The sequence below is a fragment of the Oncorhynchus mykiss genome, chromosome 3, assembly GCF_013265735.2.
Source record: "Oncorhynchus mykiss isolate Arlee chromosome 3, USDA_OmykA_1.1, whole genome shotgun sequence".
NCBI lineage: Eukaryota > Metazoa > Chordata > Actinopteri > Salmoniformes > Salmonidae > Oncorhynchus > Oncorhynchus mykiss.
Genome location: NC_048567.1, coordinates 9,553,306 through 9,575,110, shown reverse-complemented (window position 1 = coordinate 9,575,110; position 21,805 = coordinate 9,553,306). Strand labels below are relative to the sequence as shown.

General features: G+C 48.0%; 1 protein-coding gene across 1 annotated transcript in view; it reads left to right on the top strand.

Moving 5' to 3' along the window:
- LOC110520821 (potassium/sodium hyperpolarization-activated cyclic nucleotide-gated channel 1-like) overlaps positions 1-15,978 on the top strand; it is a 35,522-nt gene extending 19,544 nt beyond the window's left edge. Inside the window, exons 3-12 of the mRNA XM_036963782.1 lie at positions 2,406-2,612; positions 2,983-3,205; positions 3,541-3,702; positions 5,649-5,867; positions 11,510-11,656; positions 11,999-12,239; positions 12,491-12,655; positions 13,323-15,391; positions 15,602-15,698; positions 15,776-15,978. Coding sequence (XP_036819677.1) covers positions 2,406-2,612; positions 2,983-3,205; positions 3,541-3,702; positions 5,649-5,867; positions 11,510-11,656; positions 11,999-12,239; positions 12,491-12,655; positions 13,323-15,391; positions 15,602-15,698; positions 15,776-15,978 — 3,733 coding nt within the window. The remainder of the gene's footprint in view (positions 1-2,405; positions 2,613-2,982; positions 3,206-3,540; positions 3,703-5,648; positions 5,868-11,509; positions 11,657-11,998; positions 12,240-12,490; positions 12,656-13,322; positions 15,392-15,601; positions 15,699-15,775) is intronic.
- The last annotated feature ends 5,827 nt before the right edge of the window (positions 15,979-21,805 follow it).

Sequence of the window (21,805 nt, the reverse complement as noted above, 5' to 3'; positions counted from 1 at the left end):
TAGTGGTGTCTTCTGCCAGACTAGTGGGAGCAGTGTGTAGGGGGTTAGATAGTGGTGTCTTCTGCCAGACTAGTGGGAGCAGTGTGTAGGGGGTTAGATAGTGGTGTCTTCTGCCAGACTAGTGGAGCAGTGTGTAGGGGGTTAGATAGTGGTGTCTTCTGCCAGACCAGTGGGAGCAGTGTGTAGGGGGTTAGATAGTGGTGTCTTCTGCCAGACTAGTGGGAGCAGTGTGTAGGGGGTTAGATAGTGGTGTCTTCTGCCAGACTAGTGGAGCAGTGTGTAGGGTGTTAGATAGTGGTGTCTTCTGCCAGACTAGAGGAGCAGTGTGTAGGGTGTTAGATAGTGGTGTCTTCTGCCAGACTAGTGGAGCAGTGTGTAGGGTGTTAGATAGTGGTGTCTTCTGCCAGACTAGAGGAGTAGTGTGTAGGGGGTTAGATAGTGGTGTCTTCTGCCAGACTAGAGGAGTATTGTGTAGGGGGTGAGATAGTGGTGTCTTCTGCCAGACTAGAGGAGCAGTGTGTAGGGTGTGAGATAGTGGTGTCTTCTGCCAGACTAGAGGAGCAGTGTGTAGGGGGTTAGATAGTGGTGTCTTCTGCCAGACTAGAGGAGTAGTGTGTAGGGGGTGAGATAGTGGTGTCTTCTGCCAGACTAGAGGAGCAGTGTGTAGGGTGTGAGATAGTGGTGTCTTCTGCCAGACTAGAGGAGTAGTGTGTAGGGTTTTAGATAGTGGTGTCTTCTGCCAGACTAGAGGAGCAGTGTGTAGGGGGTTATATAGTGGTGTCTTCTGCCAGACTAGTGGGAGCAGTGTGTAGGGGGTTAGATAGTTGTGTCTTCTGCCAGACTAGAGGAGTAGTGTGTAGGGTGTTAGATAGTGGTGTCTTCTGCCAGACTAGTGGGAGCAGTGTGTTGGGGGTTAGATAGTGGTGTCTTCTGCCAGACTAGAGGAGCAGTGTGTAGGGTGTGAGATAGTGGTGTCTTCTGCCAGACTAGAGGAGTAGTGTGTAGGGTGTTAGATAGTGGTGTCTTCTGCCAGACTAGAGGAGCAGTGTGTAGGGTGTTAGATAGTGGTGTCTTCTGCCAGACTAGTGGGAGCAGTGTGTAGGGGGTTAGATAGTGGTGTCTTCTGCCAGACTAGTGGGAGCAGTGTGTAGGGGGTTAGATAGTGGTGTCTTCTGCCAGACTAGTGGGAGCAGTGTGTAGGGGGGTTAGATAGTGGTGTCTTCTGCCAGACTAGTGGAGCAGTGTGTAGGGGGGTTAGATAGTGGTGTCTTCTGCCAGACTAGTGGAGCAGTGTGTAGGGGGTTATATAGTGGTGTCTTCTGCTAGACTAGAGGAGCAGTGTGTAGGGTGTGAGATAGTGGTGTCTTCTGCCAGACTAGTGGGAGCAGTGTGTAGGGGGGTTAGATAGTGGTGTCTTCTGCCAGACTAGAGGAGCAGTGTGTAGGGTGTTAGATAGTGGTGTCTTCTGCCAGACTAGAGGAGCAGTGTGTAGGGGGTTAGATAGTGGTGTCTTCTGCCAGACTAGCCGGAGCAGTGTGTAGGGTGTGAGATAGTGGTGTCTTCTGCCAGACTAAAGGAGCAGTGTGTAGGGGGTTAGATAGTGGTGTCCTCTAGCGTGTGTGTTTGCCACAGTGTGATACAGAAGTGATGTTATTCATTTGTTCCCTTCTAACTCATACCTCTATATTCCAAGGTCAGGATTACGTCATTATCGCCCACAGCAGTTGTCAATATCACGGTTATAAACCCACCGCTGGCTCTGGAACTAGACTGTCTGAGAGACAGACGGGGTGTGTGTGAGAGTTGTCGTAGTTCATCTGGATCATTCCATTAATGATGCCAGAACTGGAGTCCCACAGAAAAGAGAAAGAGAAAGAGAGGAGTGTGAGACTTGGTGAAAAATATAGTACAGGGAATGAGTTCAATTGGGATATGTCATTAGTATTGGTGATAGGGAACCCCTCTCTCTCCCTCTCCCCTCCCCTCCTCTCCTCTCCTCTCTCAGGTTCTACTGTGATCTGATCATGTTGTGTCTGATGATAGGAAACCCCTCTCTCCTCTCCTCTCCCAGGTTCTACTGGGATCTGATCATGTTGTGTCTGATGATAGGGAACCTCTCTCTCTCCCTCCCTCTCTCCTCTCCTCTCCTCTCCCAGGTTCTGCTGGGATCTGATCATGTTGTGTCTGATGATAGGGAACCTCTCTCTCCTCTCCTCTCTTCTCCTCTCCCAGGTTCTACTGGAATCTGATCATGTTGTGTCTGATGATAGGGAACCTCTCTCTCTCCCTCCCCTCCCCCTCTCCTCTCCTCTCCTCTCCTCTCCCAGGTTCTACTGGGATCTGATCATGTTGTGTCTGATGATAGGAAACCTCTCTCTCTCCCCTTCCCTCCTCTCCTCTCCCAGGTTCTACTGGGATCTGATCATGTTGTGTTTGATGATGGGGAACCTGATCATCCTGCCAGTAGGAATCACCTTCTTTAAGGATGAGAACACTCCTCCCTGGATCATCTTCAACGTGGTCTCTGATACTCTCTTCCTGGTTGACCTGGTCCTCAACTTCAGGACCGGTATCGTCAAGGAGGACAGCACTGAGATACTGCTAGACCCCAAGTCAGTGTGTGTGTGTGTGTGTGTGTGTGTGTGTGTGTGTGTGTGTGTGTGTGTGTGTGTGTGTGTGTGTGTGTGTGTGTGTCTGTGTCTGTGTCTGTGTGTGTGTGTGTGTGTGTCTGTGTCTGTGTCTGTCTGTGTGAAGGTGACACAGAGCTGGAGGCAATGCTTCCCTGTGTGGTATTCTTCCAGAATGTGAATGAATGGAGTTGTTTGTTATTTCTTCTAAAGAACCATAACTACTGGGGCCATAGGAATCAATGTTGGTCTATGCTATGCTAAGCTAACTGTGAGACCATAGGAATATATCCAGAATGCTAAGCTAACTGTGAGACCATAGAAATGACTTATGTATAATGCTATGCTACCACAGGGCTATCCGTCAGCGCTACCTAAAGAGCTGGTTTGCGGTGGACTTTGTGTCGTCCATCCCTGTGGACTACATCTTCCTGATGGTGGACTTGGAGGCCCGGCTGGACTCAGAGGTTTACAGGACGGCCAGGGCCCTCCGCATCGTACGCTTCACCAAGATCCTCAGCCTGCTACGCCTGCTGCGCCTGTCACGACTCATACGCTACATCCACCAGTGGGAGGAGGTGAGAGGCCGGGAACACAGGGAGAGGAGGTAGAGAAAGAGGGGAGGGAGGGAAAGAGAGACTTACTGCCACTGTCACAACTCACTGGTTACATCCTCCAGAGAGAAGGTAGAGGGCAGTCAGTGGAACATGCCAGAGGGGAGGGAGAGAGGGAGGTGAGAGGAGAGAGGCAGAGGCTGAGAGGGCGAAAAGAGAGGTCAGCGTAGTATAGGGGAAAGAGAGACCGCTACGGGGGCAGCTGATCTACCTCTTCATTGGGGAAGAGGCAACTATCATAAAAGGTGCCCGCGCAAGACGTCAATAAACTAAAGTGATGTCAAACTCTCCCCCTCCAGATCTTCCATATGACCTATGACCTGGCTAGTGCCATGGTGAGGATAGTCAACCTGATAGGCATGATGCTGCTGCTGTGCCACTGGGACGGATGTCTACAGTTCCTGGTTCCCATGCTGCAGGACTTCCCCCTGGACTGCTGGGTCTCCAAGAATAACATGGTGGTGAGTTACACTGTCTGTCTGTCTGCGTGTCTGCGTGTCTGTCTGTCTGTCTGTCTGTCTGTCTGTCTGTCTGTCTGTGTTTATCTGTCTTCCTGTCTGTTTGGCTGCCTGTGACTGTCTGTCCATCTGTGACTGTCTGTCTGACTGTCTTTACCTGTCTGTATATCTGTCTTCCAGTCTGTCTGTCTGTCTGTCTTCCAGTCTGTCTGTCTGTCTGTCTTCCAGTCTGTCTGTCTGTCTGTCTGTCTGTCTGTCTGTCTGTCTGTCTGTCTGTCTGTCTGTCTGTCTGTCTGTCTGTCTGTCTGTCTGCCTGCCTGACATTATTGATATTGTGTTTGTGTGTGCACTGATTACGTGGTAGTGGACTGATTGTGTGTGTAGCCAGAGAGAGAGAGAGTGTGTGTGTAGACACAGAGAGAGAGAGAGTGTGTGTAGACAGAGAGAGTGTGTGTGTAGACAGAGAGAGAGAGAGAGAGAGAGAGAGTGTGTGTGTAGACAGAGAGAGAGAGAGTGTGTGTGTGTGTGTAGACAGAGAGAGAGAGAGAGAGTGTGTGTGTGTGTGTAGACAGAGAGAGTGAGAGAGAGAGAGTGTGTGTGTGTGTGTAGACAGAGAGAGAGAGAGAGAGAGAGAGAGTGTGTGTGTGTGTAGACAGAGAGAGAGAGAGAGAGAGAGAGAGGGAGTGTGTGTGTGTGTAGACAGAGAGAGAGAGAGAGAGAGAGATAAAGTGTGTGTGTGTGTAGACAGAGAGAGAGAGAGAGAGAGCGAGAGAGAGAGAGAGTGTAGACAGTTCATGTAGCAGCATGTCTGGTTGGAATAAAAGGGACTATCAACACAATAAAACATCACCCAACTTAAACATCCTACTGATAGAGTAGATGGAGATGTGAACACACACATGCACACGCACACACACACACACACACACACACACACACACACACACACATACACGGCTGTGTGTTTCGCTGACTCCCGTCTCGGCAGTGTTTCCTCAGTGGTTGCCGGGGTGACTGTTGCTAGGCCAGCTGAGGCTGAGTGTTTTCCCCCAGAGAAAGCCATGTGCCACCCGCAGGACCATTTAACAGAACAGGATATAATTGGCCTCACACACACACAAGCAATCACAAACACAGTCACACACACACACACACTCAGCCTGAGATAAATTCATGCTTCATTGCATGATTGGCTAACACACACTGGCTTTATAACATATTTTAGAGCCATTTTATTATTATCATTATTATTTTCCTCTAGCTTTTTGCCTGTTAGTAGTCTGTTTTACACAGCAGGAAGTGGAAAAGTAATGAGCAACTCTACCAAGCACTTTACAGCAACAGTTTTAGCCTAGGTTAAACAGTTACACAGGCCATTCTACAGAGGGAGTCCGAGAGGAAGAGGGAGAAGAAGGTGGAAGGGATGAGTGGTACAACACTAGTTAACTAGCTATTACCTTAACTAGTGTTGTACCACTCCTCCCTCCCTCCCTCCCTCCCTCCCTCCCTCCCTCCCTCCCTCCCTCCCTCCCTCCCTCCCTCCCTCCCTCCCTCCCTCCCTCCCTCCCTCCCTTCCACCTTCTTCTCCCTCTCCCTCTTCCTCTCGGACTCCCTCTGTAGAATGGCCTGTTTAACTCTCTCTCCACCTCTTTCTCCACCTCTCTCTCTCCATGTCTCTCTCCACCTCTCTCTCTACCTCTCTCTCTCCATCTCTCTCTCCACCTCTCTCTCCACCTCTCTCTCTACCTCTCTCTCTCCATGTCTCTCTCCACCTCTCTCTCTACATCTCTCTCTCCATCTCTCTCTCCACCTCTCTCTCGTACTCTCGGACTCCCTCTGTAGAAGTGCCTGTTTAACTCACCTGCACCTGTTTAACTCTCTCTCCACCTCTCCCTCTTCCTCTGTAGAAGGGCCTGTTTAACTCTCTCTCCACCTCTCTCTCCATCCAGAATGATACGTGGGGGATCCAGTACTCCTATGCACTTTTCAAGGCGATGAGCCACATGTTGTGTATTGGCTACGGTGCCCAGGCTCCAGAGGGCATGACAGACGTGTGGCTCACCATGCTCAGTATGATCATTGGTGCCACCTGCTATGCCATGTTCATCGGCCATGCCACCGCTCTCATACAGTCCCTGGACTCCTCAAGACGACAGTACCAGGAGAAAGTAAGAGATTAGGACCCTCTCTATCCCTCCCTCCCTCCAACTCTCTCTCCATTCCTCTGTCCCTTATTCTCTCTATCCAACCATTCATCCAATTAATTTGTTGACTCCTCAAAGGCAGGAGACGGTAAAGGAACCATACTCCACTCATAAACAATCTTCCTGCTCATCCAGTGAAGTGTGTATTATACTGTAGTAAAGCAGCAGCAGTATAGTGTGTATTATACTGTAGTGAAGCAGTATAGTGTGTATTATACTGTAGTAAAGCAGCAGCAGTATTGTGTGTATTATACTGTAGTGAAGCAGTATAGTGTGTATTATACTGTAGTAAAGCAGCAGCAGTATAGTGTGTATTATACTGTAGTGAAGCAGTATAGTGTGTATTATACTGTAGTAAAGCAGCAGCAGTATAGTGTGTATTATACTGTAGTGAAGCAGTATAGTGTGTATTATACTGTAGTAAAGCAGCAGCAGTATAGTGTGTATTATACTGTAGTGAAGCAGTATAGTGTGTATTATACTGTAGTAAAGCAGCAGCAGTATAGTGTGTATTATACTGTAGTGAAGCAGTATAGTGTGTATTATACTGTAGTAAAGCAGCAGCAGTATAGTGTGTATTATACTGTAGTAAAGCAGTATAGTGTGTATTATACTGTAGTAAAGCAGCAGCAGTATAGTGTGTATTATACTGTAGTGAAGCAGTATAGTGTGTATTATACTGTAGTAAAGCAGCAGCAGTATAGTGTGTATTATACTGTAGTGAAGCAGTATAGTGTGTAGTATACTGTAGTGAAGCAGTATAGTGTGTATTAGACTGTAGTAAAGCAGCAGCAGTATAGTGTGTATTATATTGTAGTAAAGCAGTATAGTGTGTATTATACTGTAGTGAAGCAGTATAGTGTGTATTATACTGTAGTAAAGCAGCAGCAGTAAAGTGTGTATTATACTGTAGTGAAGCAGTATAGTGTGTATTATACTGTAGTAAAGCAGCAGCAGTATAGTGTGTATTATACTGTAGTAAAGCAGCAGCAGTAAAGTGTGTATTATACTGTAGTGAAGCAGTATTTTTTTTATTTTATTTTATTTCACCTTTATTTAACCAGGTAGGCTAGTTGAGAACAAGTTCTCATTTGCAACTGCGACCTGGCCAAGATAAAGCATAGCAGTATGAGCAGACAACACAGAGTTACACATGGCGTAAACAATTAACAAGTCAATAACACAGTAGAAAACAAAGGGGGAGTCTATATACAATGTGTGCAAAAGGCATGAGGTAGGCGAATAATTACAATTTTGCAGATTAACACTGGAGTGATAAATGATCAGATGGTCATGTACAGGTAGAGATATTGGTGTGCAAAAGAGCAGAAAAGTAAATAAATAAAAACAGTATGGGGATGAGGTAGGTGAAAATGGGTGGGCTATTTACCAATAGACTATGTACAGCTGCAGCGATCGGTTAGCTGCTCAGATAGCTGATGTTTGAAGTTGGTGAGGGAGATAAAAGTCTCCAACTTCAGCGATTTTTGCAATTCGTTCCAGTCACAGGCAGCAGAGTACTGGAACGAAAGGCGGCCAAATGAGGTGTTGGCTTTAGGGATGATCAGTGAGATACACCTGCTGGAGCGCGTGCTACGGATGGGTGTTGCCATCGTGACCAGTGAGCTGAGATAAGGCGGAGCTTTACCTAGCATGGACTTGTAGATGACCTGGAGCCAGTGGGTCTGGCGACGAATATGTAGCGAGGGCCAGCCGACTAGAGCATACAAGTCGCAGTGGTGGGTGGTATAAGGTGCTTTAGTGACAAAACGGATGGCACTGTGATAGACTGCATCTAGTTTGCTGAGTAGAGTGTTGGAAGCCATTTTGTAGATGACATCGCCGAAGTCGAGGATCGGTAGGATAGTCAGTTTTACTAGGGTAAGCTTGGCGGCGTGAGTGAAGGAGGCTTTGTTGCGGAATAGAAAGCCGACTCTTGATTTGATTTTCGATTGGAGATGTTTGATATGAGTCTGGAAGGAGAGTTTGCAGTCTAGCCAGACACCTAGGTACTTATAGATGTCCACATATTCTAGGTCGGAACCATCCAGGGTGGTGATGCTAGGCGGGCATGCGGGTGCAGGCAGCGATCGGTTGAAAAGCATGCATTTGGTTTTACTAGCGTTTAAGAGCAGTCGGAGGCCACGGAAGGAGTGTTGTATGGCATTGAAGCTTGTTTGGAGGTTAGATAGCACAGTGTCCAATGACGGGCCGAAAGTATATAGAATGGTGTCGTCTGCGTAGAGGTGGATCAGGGAATCGCCCGCAGCAAGAGCAACATCATTGATGTATACAGAGAAAAGAGTCGGCCCGAGAATTGAACCCTGTGGCACCCCCATAGAGACTGCCAGAGGACCGGACAGCATGCCCTCCGATTTGACACACTGAACTCTGTCTGCAAAGTAATTGGTGAACCAGGCAAGGCAGTCATCCGAAAAACCGAGGCTACTGAGTCTGCCGATAAGAATATGGTGATTGACAGAGTCGAAAGCCTTGGCAAGGTCGATGAAGACGGCTGCACAGTACTGTCTTTTATCGATGGCGGTTATGATATCGTTTAGTACCTTGAGTGTGGCTGAGGTGCACCCTTGACCGGCTCGGAAACCAGATTGCACAGCGGAGAAGGTACAGTGGGATTCGAGATGGTCAGTGACCTGTTTGTTGACTTGGCTTTCGAAGACCTTAGATAGGCAGGGCAGGATGGATATAGGTCTGTAACAGTTTGGGTCCAGGGTGTCTCCCCCTTTGAAGAGGGGGATGACTGCGGCAGCTTTCCAATCCTTGGGGATCTCAGACGATATGAAAGAGAGGTTGAACAGGCTGGTAATAGGGGTTGCGACAATGGTGGCGGATAGTTTCAGAAATAGAGGGTCCAGATTGTCAAGCCCAGCTGATTTGTACGGGTCCAGGTTTTGCAGCTCTTTCAGAACATCTGCTATCTGGATTTGGGTAAAGGAGAACCTGGAGAGGCTTGGGCGAGGAGCAGCGGGGGGGGCGGGGCTGTTGGCCGAGGTTGAAGTAGCCAGGCGGAAGGCATGGCCAGCCGTTGAGAAATGCTTATTGAAGATTTCGATAATCATGGATTTATCGGTGGTGACCGTGTTACCTAGCCTCAGTGCAGTGGGCAGCTGGGAGGAGGTGCTCTTGTTCTCCATGGACTTCACAGTGTCCCAGAACTTTTTGGAGTTGGAGCTACAGGATGCAAACTTCTGCCTGAAGAAGCTGGCCTTAGCTTTCCTGACTGACTGCGTGTATTGGTTCCGGACTTCCCTGAACAGTTGCATATCACGATGCTATTGCAGTCCGCCACAGGATGTTTTTGTGCTGGTCGAGGGCAGTCAGGTCTGGGGTGAACCAAGGGCTGTATCTGTTCTTAGTTCTGCATTTTTTGAACGGAGCATGCTTATCTAAAATGGTGAAGAAGTTACTTTTAAAGAATGACCAGGCATCCTCAACTGACGGGATGAGGTCAATGTCCTTCCAGGATACCCGGGCCAGGTCGATTAGAAAGGCCTGCTCACAGAAGTGTTTTAGGGAGCGTTTGACAGTGATGAGGGGTGGTCGTTTGACTGCGGCTCCGTAGCGGATACAGGCAATGAGGCAGTGATCGCTGAGATCCTGGTTGAAGACAGCGGAGGTGTATTTGGAGGGCCAGTTGGTCAGGATGACGTCCATGAGGGTGCCCTTGTTTACAGAGTTAGGGTTGTACCTGGTGGGTTCCTTGATGATTTGTGTGAGATTGAGGGCATCTAGCTTAGATTGTAGGACTGCCGGGGTGTTAAGCATATCCCAGTTTAGGTCACCTAACAGAACAAACTCTGAAGCTAGATGGGGGGCGATCAATTCACAAATGGTGTCCAGGGCACAGATGGGAGCTGAGGGAGGTCGGTAGCAGGCGGCAACAGTGAGAGACTTATTTCTGGAGAGAGTAATTTTCAAGATTAGTAGTTCGAACTGTTTGGGTATGGACCTGGAAAGTATGACATTACTTTGCAGGCTATCTCTGCAGTAGACTGCAACTCCTCCCCCTTTGGCAGTTCTATCTTGACGGAAGATGTTATAGTTGGGTATGGAAATCTCTGAATTTTTGGTGGCCTTCCTGAGCCAGGATTCAGACACAGCAAGGACATCAGGGTTAGCAGAGTGTGCTAGAGCAGTGAGTAAAACAAACTTAGGGAGGAGGCTTCTGATGTTGACATGCATGAAACCAAGGCTTTTTCGATCACAGAAGTCAACAAATGAGGGTGCCTGGGGACATGCAGGGCCTGGGTTTACCTCCACATCACCCGCGGAACAGAGAAGGAGTAGTATGAGAGTGCGGCTAAAGGCTATCAAAACTGGTCGCCTAGAGCGTTGGGGACAGAGAATAAGAGGAGCAGGTTTCTGGGCATGGTAGAATATATTCAGGGCATAATGCGCAGACAGGGGTATGGTGGGGTGCGGGTACAGCGGAGGTAAGCCCAGGCACTGGGTGATGATGAGAGAGGTTGTATCTCTGGACATGCTGGTTGTAATGGGTGAGGTCACCGCATGTGTGGGAGGTGGGACAAAGGAGTTATCAGGGGTATGAAGAGTGGAGCTAGGGGCTCCATTGTGAACTAAAACAATGATAACTAACCTGAACAACAGTATACAAGGCATATTGACACTTGAGAGAGACATACAGCGAGGCATACAGTAATCACAGGTGTTGAGTTGGGAAAGCTAGCTAAAACAGTAGGTGAGACAACAGCTAATCAGCTAGCACAACAACAGCAGGTAAAATGGCGTTGACTAGGCAACGGGGCCAACAGATAAAACAAACTAGCAGAATGGAGTACCGTGATTAATGGACAGTCCAGCGTGCATCAGCTATGTAGCCAAGAGATCAGTGTCCAGGGGGCAGCGGTGGATGGGGCAGGGAAGCTGGACTGGCGAGTGTTATCCAGGTTAAAAAACTAACAATGACTAAATAGCTTGTAGCTAGTTAGCTGGTTAGCTTCTGGGGGTTCTTGAGTGTGTACTAAAATTAAAAATAATAGCGAGTATAGTGTGTATTATCGAGTATAGTATAGTGTGTATTATACTGTAGTAAAGCAGTATAGTGTGTATTATACTGTAGTAAAGCAGTATAGTGTGTATTATACTGTAATAAAGCAGTATAGTGTGTATTATACTGTAGTGAAGCAGTATAGTGTGTATTATACTGTAGTGAAGCAGTATAGTGTGTATTATACTGTAGTGAAGCAGCAGCAGTATAGTGTGTATTATACTGTAGTAAAGCAGTATAGTGTGTATTATACTGTAGTAAAGCAGTATAGTGTGTATTATACTGTAGTGAAGCAGTATAGTGTGTATTATACTGTAGTAAAGCAGTATAGTGTGTATTATACTGTAGTGAAGCAGTATAGTGTGTATTAGACTGTAGTAAAGCAGCAGCACCCATATATTGTGTGTATGTGTGCTTTTATTAACGCTGTATTAACAATGTATTAACATTGTATTAACGTTGTATTAACATTGTATTAACGTTGTATTGACTTTGTATTGACGTTGTATTGACGTTGTATTAACGTTGTATTAACGTTGTATCGTTGTATTTCCGTTGTATTGACGTTGTGTTCCAGTATAAGCAGGTGGAGCAGTACATGTCGTTCCATAAGCTCCCTGCAGATGTCCGTCAGAGGATTCATGAGTACTACGAGCATCGCTTCCAGGGCAAGATGTTTGACGAGGAGAACATACTGGGTGAACTCAGCGAACCACTAAAGGAGGTAACACACACGCACACACGAGGCACGCACACACACATGCACGAGCCATGGATACAGGCACACACGCGCACACACACACACGCGCGCACGAGGCACGCACACACACACACACACGAGCCATGGATGCAGGCACACGGGCAGGCACACACACTGTTACAAGTTACGAAAGCTAACTATAGTGTAACAAAAAAACACCTGCTCAAACCAGTTGATTCAAACTGCCTCAAACACATTTTACATGAAAGAAAATTCAAACGTACTGATACAATTCAGTTTTTGTGCATTCTAACTGACTTCCCAACTCCTCCCCCCTCCCTCCCCCTCTCTTTCCCCCCCTCTCAGGCGATAGTTAGCTTTAACTGCCGTAGCCTGGTGGCTCACATGCCGCTGTTTGCTAACGCGGACCCTAACTTTGTGACGGCAGTGCTGACCAAGCTTCGCTTCGAGGTGTTTCAGCCCAATGACTTCATCATCCGTGAGGGCACGGTGGGACGCAAGATGTACTTCATTCAACACGGACGAGTCGGCATACTCACCCGCGGAAACAAGGAGACCAAACTCAGTGACGGGTCCTACTTTGGGGGTGAGGAGAGGAGGGAGAAGGGGGAGGGATGGGTGAGGGTAAGGACAGTGTGAGGAAAAAGGGAAGTGGAAGGGGAAAGGTGTGGTTGTGTGTTAGATTAATCAGTTCTTCAATTTCACCATTTCTTCAACAAAATCTTATTTTTTCCAGTCTCTCACCCCTCTTCCCTTCTCCCTCTTTATCCACACCTGCACTTCCTCCTCTCTCTCTGTCCATCTCCCTCTCTCTCACTCACTCTCTCGCTCTCTCAGAGATCTGTCTGTTGACTCGGGGCCGGAGGACGGCGAGCGTCAGAGCAGATACATACTGTCGTCTCTACTCCCTCAGTGTGGACAGCTTCAACGAGGTCCTGGAGGAACACCCTATGATGAGGCGGGCCTTCGAGACGGTGGCCGTCGACCGGTTGGACCGCATCGGTACTAATCCTCTCCCAATTGGCTCAAGCACCTGCCAATCGGTCCATTACTTGCAATGACTTTCAGTTTTCAATTCAGTTTCATTTCTATAGCGCTTTGTGCAGAGACCTTGCCAGTGAATAGCATTTTTCAAATCAATTCAGATTTTATTTCTAAAGCGCTTTGTAAATGACCTTACAGTTGCAGAAGCCCTTCAAGGCAGGTTAAGGGAGAGAGAAACTATTTTCCCTTTTATACTTTAACTATTTGCACATAATATGACATTTGAAAAGGCCTTATTCTTTTGGAACTTTAGTGAGTGTAATGTTTACTGTAAATGTGTATTGTTTATTTCACTTTTGTTTATTATGTACTGTTATGTACTGTTTCCCATGCCAATAAAGCCCTTTGGAATTGAGAAACTGCTAGAAAAACGTGGAGAGCTGTTAGAACAGAGAGCTAGAGCAGATACCTGGTTCTGTTTGTGATCTTTAATCAGCCCCTCAGCCCTGTCAGCCTCGTTACAACTGTGTTGTTTGACCCTCACTTTAGTTTCTACCACTTTCTTCTTGCTCTTGTTTTCCTCCATTTGTGTCAGACAGGAACAGTATCCACCCCCTCCATCAGTTTGTTTCTGTTTTGATCCTTTCATTCTATTCTCTTCTCTCTTCTTTGTTCTCCTCTGCAGGTAGGAAGAACTCTATCCTGATGAGGAAGCCGTCCCAGGCGGGTTCCATGGCGGGGGGCAGCGGTTTGGGGCGTGGGGGTCGAGGAGGAGGGGGGGCAGGGCTAGGCATGGGGGGGCTGGGCTCCTGTGACAGCATGCTGGTTCAGCAGATCGTTAAACACGACAGCATGCCAGCCATGCAGGAGGCCATCGCTGCTGCCGCTGCAGGAAGGGGAGGGGCCACGGGAGGAAGTGGTACGGTCTCCCCTAGGCCCCACCCACTGATCTGGGCTCCACTGATCCACGCTCCGCTCCAGACGGCGGCCGCTACGACTAACGTGGCCATCGCCCTCATGCACCAGCAGCAGCAGCAACAGCAGCTTCAACATCAGCTACAGCAGCAACATGCGCTAGGAGGCGCTATATTCCTCCCCTCCATCTCTCCATCGTCCTCCGTCTCCTTCCCCCTCTCCCCCCCGCGGCCCCCTGTCCTGCAGCCCCTGCGCCCCTCTGTGAGTTCCCTCATTGGGATGATGGGGGTAGGAGGGATGGGGGGGCTGTCCCCTAGAGGGGGGTTTCCTGCCTTCCCCTCCCCCTCGCCCTTCCCCATGGCCCCCCCGGGAGGTGTGATATCACCCCCTGTTACTCAAACCCCACCCACACCGGCCTCCTCTGTCTCCACGTCGGTCCAATTAGGAAAGACCCTGCACTACAGTCTCCGCCTCCACCCGGAACACTCTTCAGTGATGGGTGGAACCCCAGGAATCCCCAAGGTAGGAGGGGCCACCACACCCCATCTGTTCTACCACGTGAATCCAACTGCAGCCACCAGTGTCATGTCAGACACTTGCAGTTCCATGGCTGGCCAGCATGGAGCCAAGGAGGCGCTATTGCGTCATGGAGGCAGCAGCAACCAGGGCCTGCCTGCACTTGGGAGGCTCACCCAGGAGGCCAGGCTCCTCTCTGCCTCGCAGCCCACCCTGCCTCATCGATCCTGGGCAAGCATGCAGCCTCACCCCCCTCTCCAGCGGAAGGCCTCTGGAGGTAACCTGCTGCCAGCCTCGTTCCTGGCTGGGACGCAGCTAGCCAGGGGTGGCAGTGTGGGGGTGTTGACTACTCCCCTACCAGTACAAGTCCCAGCACAACGGTTACAGATGCCCCCCTTCAATGCACAGATACAAGCACATAACCTGGGCTCTATACAGCCCCTCCCTGATCCTGCCTCTACACACTGCCCTGCACACACACACACAGCCACACACACACATCCTGTCGCTGTACCTGCATCCACACCCACATCAGCTTCTCCCCTGGCCTCCTACACTTCCTCCCCCAAACAAACCCCCCTCTCCTCTGCCACCCCCTCCCCTGCTCCAGCTCCTTTCTCCCTCATCCCAGCCCTGCCACTAACCCCTCGCCCCAAACTCACCCCTACACCCCCATCTCGCTCCTCCTCTCCTCCCCCCTGCTCCATCCCTCCCTCTGCCGGAACTACTCCACTCACCTCAACCCCTCGCCCCAAACTCACCCCTACACCCCCATCTCGCTCCTCCTCTCCTCCCCCCTGCTCCATCCCTCCCTCTGCCGTAACTACTCCACTCACCTCAACCCCTCGCCCCAAACCCACCCCTACACCCCCATCTCGCTCCTCCTCTCCTCCCCCCTGCTCCATCCCTCCCTCTGCCGTAACTACTCCACTCACCTCAACCCCTCGCCCCAAACTCACCCCTACACCCCCATCTCGCTCCTCCTCTCCTCCCCCCTGCTCCATCCCTCCCTCTGCCGGAACTACTCCACTCACCTCAACCCCTCGCCCCAAACCCACCCCTACACCCCCATCTCGCTCCTCCTCTCCTCCCCCCTGCTCCATCCCTCCCTCTGCCGGAACTACTCCACTCACCTCAACCCCTCGCCCCAAACCCACCTCTACACCCCCATCTCGCTCCTCCTCTCCTCCCCCCTGCTCCATCCCTCCCTCTGCCGGAACTACTCCACTCACCTCAACCCCTCGCCCAACCCCTCGCCCCATACCCACCCCTACACCCCCATCTCGCTCCTCCTCTCCTCCCCCCCGCTCCATCCCTCCCTCTGCCGGAACTACTCCACTCACCTCAACCCCTCGCCCCAAACCCACCCCTACACCCCCATCTCGCTCTTCTTCCCCCTCTCCCTCCTCCACTCCCCCTCCCTCCTCTGTCAGTGCCCCTCTCTCACTTGCACAAACCCATGGGCGCAAGTCCTCTCTCGCGTCCCCCTCTCCCCCCTCCTCTTCCCTACCTTCCTTTCCCACTCTTCTTCAGAGCCCCCTAATCAAGTCCTCCCCTACACCCCCCTCCCCTTACCCTCTATCTGGGCCCACCCCTACCCCCTCTAAAGCCTTTACCCCTATCCAGACTCGTACCCCTACCACTACCCTCTCTCAACCCTCCAATCGTCCCCAGCCTACCCCTATTTCTACTCCTGTTCACACTCAGAGCCAAACCCTAACTGCAACCCCTACCCCAGCCTCCACTCCCACCCCAGCCCCCACCCCAGCCTCCACTCCCACCCCAGCCCCCACCCCAGCCTCCACTCCCACCCCAGCCTCCACTCCCAACCCAGCCTCAACTCCCACCCCAGCCTCCACTCCCACCCTAGCTCCAACCTCAACCTTGATTCCCACCCCTTCTTCCAGTAAACCTCCCACTCCTATCTCTATTCCTTCACCTGCCCTTATGAAAAGCCTAACTCTAACCCCAACACCTACCAGTTCTAAAACTCAGGCCCCAACCTCAACTCCAACCCCCAAACCTCCCCCTACCCATACTGCCAAACATGCCCCTGTTCAAACCTCCACCCATACCCCAACACCCACATCTAAGCATTCTCTTACTCCTGTACCCATCGCCTCCGATGCTGCAATTCAAGCCCCAACAAAAGGCTCAGCCCACACCCCAAAACAGACCCCAGCAGCCCAACCCCTAGTCCAAACCCCTGCCCCAAAACCCACTTCTAAATGTTCTGTTACCCCCACAATCCCACCTGTACCTATCCATACCCCAAAACAATCCTCCACCCCCAAACCTGCATCAACCCATACCCCAAAACAGAGCCAACCTTTAGGTCCTGTCCCCACACCTACCTGTACCCCTTACACCAGTCATGCTCTTAAGCAGACCACAGCCTCCACTACCACCCTCCCACCCACTCAGTTGGTCCCAGGCCCTGCCACCTCCCTCTCTCAAACCTCTTGCCCCCCAGCCACCTCTTCCCCCTCCGCCTCTCCCAAGGGGGGCAAGAAGGACCCGTAGCTGCCTCAGACAGGGAAAGACTAATAGGGACTGAGAGAAAAACTGCCTGCCAACATGTGATGGTCCTGGAGGAAATTATCTGATTGGAGGATGGACTTTTTGGGCCAGATATACTGTGTAGGTTGTGTCACCAAACACCCCATGCTCCAATTAAAGTAGCACACTGTAGGGAATAGGGTACTGCAGATTTGGGTTCAACAAACTATCCTCCAAACAGTCCATGACTTGCGACTAGGTTTTAACAGTTGTTGCCAACATGGCATGCCAAAATTCTAGATTCAAACCGAGTTCGGCAGACTCTGTATATCTATGGCTCTGGTGACTAGGGCAGGCTAGAGTAGAATCACAGTTTATATTTGAAGTCCAAACATATAGATACATATCTGTGTTAGTGATTGTTGGAGCAAGCAAGAGAGATGAAGTGGAAGATAATGGCATCACACAGTGGGAGGGACGATACAGCTGTCAGAAAAGACGAGGACGATGATGACAAAGATAGCAATGGGGCTCGTTGCATCTTGCTGCTGATTGGAGGAGGGCTAGTTGGCCAATTCTAAAACGACCAATAAGATAGGCACTTCCTGATTTCCAGCTTCCCCTCCCTTTTGCCTCTCGCCCTTCACCAAAGTGTAATATTTTGTCATTATATGATTAATCATAGTATGAGATTACTAATCACTGTAAAGTTAATCATCATATTGATCAGTAACTATAGGAGCGATTGATCCACTTGTAGTTATGTTGTCCAAGTTGTGTGGTGTTTAGCTTCGGTCCAATATGTTCACACAACTTCTGTAACTGAATTGTGTGTTTTGGTGCAACACTTAATACTGCTCCCTCGTAAACTGTGGATGTGGGTTTATTTGTTCCGCCTAGCTTCCTGTAAATGCATGCCTCTCTCTCTATTCCCTCCTTTTCCCTCGTTCCTCACCTCCTCTGGCTCCTGTCTGCTTTCATTCTGTCTTTCATCTCTGTCTGTCTGATCCTCCTTTCATCTTTCACAGAGCTTTTGTAGTTAACTACTGTTCCAGGGACATTCACAGATGCTCTCTACCTCTCTCCATCTCTGACTTTTCCCTCTATCTACTGTATCTCTCTCTCTATCATTCCCTCCCTCCATCCATCCCTCCCTCCCCCTCCTTTCTTCCCTCCCTTGTCCTGGTGTCATGTCCAGTGCTGTTTGATGTTTTCTGTGAGTAGCAACAGAGCATTCCTCTTTTAACCCTTGATACCATGTTGCCTAGATTATATTTAAGGACCAAGTGTTTTATTTTTTACTTGTGATCACAGCTTTAGCTTTTGAGCAAAATCAATGAAATGATAGTTGTTGATGATGATGTTATTGATGATGATGTTATTGATGACCGTGATGATGTTATTGATGATGATGAGGATGACCATGATGATGTTATTGATGACCATGAGGATGACCATGATGATGTTATTGATGATGATGATGACCATGATGATGTTATTGATGATGATGAGGATGACCGTGATGATGCTATTGATGATGATGATGACCATGATAGTGTTATTGATGATGATGAGGATGACCATGAGGATGTAATTGATGATGATGAGGATGACCATGATGATGTTATTGATGATGAGGAGGATGACCATGATGATGTTATTGATGATGATCATGAGGATGACCATGATGATGGTGACAGTAAGAATGTTTTTGATGATAGCTAGAATAAAGCACATTTAGAAAGTCTGTTTGTCTTTGTGTTTGTGCTTATGCGTATGTGTGTCCTGCCCGGTAATCCTGAATACCTCCAGAGGTGAAGCAGACTCATATCCAAGGTGACGCTTGTGGATGGGAACGCTGGGATCACTGTTGCTCTCGACTCTTAACTAAATCAATATCCTCCTGCACAGGGAAGGATTATACCATGTCTAATACACAGCCTGACCCTCCTGACTATCTCTCTCCCTCACTCCATCTAATCTGTGTTCAAGGGGGTTCAAGAGTCTCATTTCCACACTATGTTGTGTTTGGCGGTGATTGATTTATTTTTCACCTTTGGAGGATTGTGAGGCATTAGAATGTTGGATTTACACTCAGAGTCATTTGCATTAAGGCCTGGAATTAAATATTGTACTGAAGGGAACAATCATGATCTTTGGAGGGATGCATGATTGTTAGAGGGATGTATAGGGACTTACTGTGTACATTCTACTCTATTCTAAAGGGACTCTGAGGCTATTCTCAGACATTTACTTAGCGGACAGCAAATACTATATACAGAATACAAAACAACTTTGTTCATACCTTTGGATTTAAATCTAGAGATTAAAGATCTATATACTTTAAACCTATAACAAGAGACTGTATAGCTACTCTTGTGAGATATGTAGGCCTACCCTTCAGACACATTAAGAAGTGAACGCTTGTAAGTACCAAGCTGTCATCTACACATTGACCACTAGATGGGGCTCAGCACCTAAACCAGACTCCTGTCTGCATTCCAGGAAAAGGTAGCAGCTTAGGATAGCCACATAGTTAATGTTACACCTTGTATTACCTTCACCATGGTGAGGTCTGACAGGCCATTAAATTGAGATGAGATAAGAGAGCTGTGGAGATATATGTGGAGAAATGTGGAGAGATGTGAAGAGATGTTGCATATTTGGAGAGATGTGGAGACATCTTGTATATTTGGAGAGATGTATACTTGGAGAGATGTGGAGACGTTGTATATGTGGAGAGATGTGAAGAGATGTTGTATATGTGGAGAGATGTTGTATATTTGGAGAGATGTGAGGGATGTTGTACATTTGGATAGATGTGAAGAGATGCATATTTGGAGAGATGTGAAGAGATGTATATGTGGAGAGATGTATATTTGGAGAGATGTGAAGAGATGTGGTATATGTGGAGAGATGTGAAGAGATGTTGTATATGTGGAGAGATGTTGTATATTTGGAGAGATGTTGTATATTTGGAGAGATGTGAAGAGATGTGGTATATGTGGAGAGATGTATATTTGGAGAGAGGTGGTATATGTGGAGAGATGTGAAGAGATGTGGTATATGTGGATAGATGTTGTATATGTGAAGAGATGTGGAGAGATGTGAAGAGATGTGGTATATGTGAAGAGATGTTGTATATGTGGAGAGATGTATATGTGGAGAGATGTTGTATACAGTGCCTTGCGAAAGTATTCGGCCCCCTTGAACTTTGCGACCTTTTGCCACATTTCAGGCTTCAAACATAAAGATATAAAACTATTTTTTTGTGAAGAATCAACAACAAGTGGGACACAATCATGAAGTGGAACGACATTTATTGGATATTTCTAACTTTTTTAACAAATCAAAAACTGAAAAATTGGGCGTGCAAAATTATTCAGCCCCTTTACTTTCAGTGCAGCAAACTCTCTCCAGAAGTTCAGTGAGGATCTCTGAATGATCCTATGTTGACCTAAATGACTAATGATGATAAATACAATCCACCTGTGTGTAATCAAGTCTCCATATAAATGCACCTGCACTGTGATAGTCTCAGAGGTCCGTTAAAAGCGCAGAGAGCATCATGAAGAACAAGGAACACACCAGGCAGGTCCGAGATACTGTTGTGAAGAAGTTTAAAGCCGGATTTGGATACAAAAAGATTTCCCAAGCTTTAAACATCCCAAGGAGCACTGTGCAAGCGATAATATTGAAATGGAAGGAGTATCAGACGACTGCAAATCTACCAAGACCTGGCCGTCCCTCTAAACTTTCAGCTCATACAAGGAGAAGACTGATCAGAGGTGCAGCCAAGAGGCCCATGATCACTCTGGATGAACTGCAGAGATCTACAGCTGAGGTGGGAGACTCTGTCCATAGGACAACAATCAGTCGTATATTGCACAAATCTGGCCTTTATGGAAGAGTGGCAAGAAGAAAGCCATTTCTTAAAGATATCCATAAAAAGTGTTGTTTAAAGTTTGCCACAAGCCACCTGGGAGACACACCAAACATGTGGAAGAAGGTGCTCTGGTCAGATGAAACCAAAATTGAACTTTTTGGCAACAATGCAAAACTTTATGTTTGGCGTAAAAGCAACACAGCTGAACACACCATCCCCACTGTCAAACATGGGGGTGGCAGCATCATGGTTTGGGCCTGCTTTTCTTCAGCAGGGACAGGGAATATGGTTAAAATTGATGGGAAGATGGATGGAGCCAAATACAGGACCATTCTGGAAGAAAACCTGATGGAGTCTGCAAAAGACCTGAGACTGGGACGGAGATTAGTCTTCCAACAAGACAATGATCCTAAACATAAAGCAAAATCTACAATGGAATGGTTCAAAAATAAACATATCCAGGTGTTAGAATGGCCAAGTCAAAGTCCAGACCTGAATCCAATCGAGAATCTGTGGAAAGAACTGAAAACTGCTGTTCACAAATGCTCTCCATCCAACCTCACTGAGCTCGAGCTGTTTTGCAAGCAGGAATGGGAAAAAATTTCAGTCTCTCGATGTGCAAAACTGATAGAGACATACCCCAAGCGACTTACAGCTGTAATCGCAGCAAAAGGTGGCGCTACAAAGTATTAACTTAATGGGGCTGAATAATTTTGCACGCCCAATTTTTCAGTTTTTGATTTGTTAAAAAAGTTTGAAATATCCAATAAATGTCGTTCCACTTCATGATTGTGTCCCACTTGTTGTTGATTCTTCACAAAAAAATACAGTTTTATATCTTTATGTTTGAAGCCTGAAATGTGGCAAAAGGTCGCAAAGTTCAAGGGGGCCGAATACTTTTGCAAGGCACTGTATATAGAGAGATGTTGCATATTTGGAGTGATGTTGTATATTTGGAGAGATGTATATTTTGAGAGATGTGGAGAGATGTTGTATATTTGGAAAGATGTATATTTTGAGAGATGTGAAGAGATGTTGTATATTTGGAGAGATGTATATTTTGAGAGATGTGAAGAGATGGTGTATATTTGGAGAGATGTTTTATATTTGGAGAGATGTATATTTTGAGAGATGTGAAGAGATGGTGTATATTTGGAGAGATGTATATTTTAGAGATGTGAAGAGATGTTGTATATGTGGAAAGATGTGGAGTGTGTAGCAGCATGTAAGAGGTTAACAGCAGTGTCAGACCACAGGATTAGTAGAGAATAAATAGGACTGTAATTGCTGCCTGTCACTCTGGCTCTGAACTAGAGGACCTGCGGGGAAGTCCTATTCTGGGGCCTCAGCAC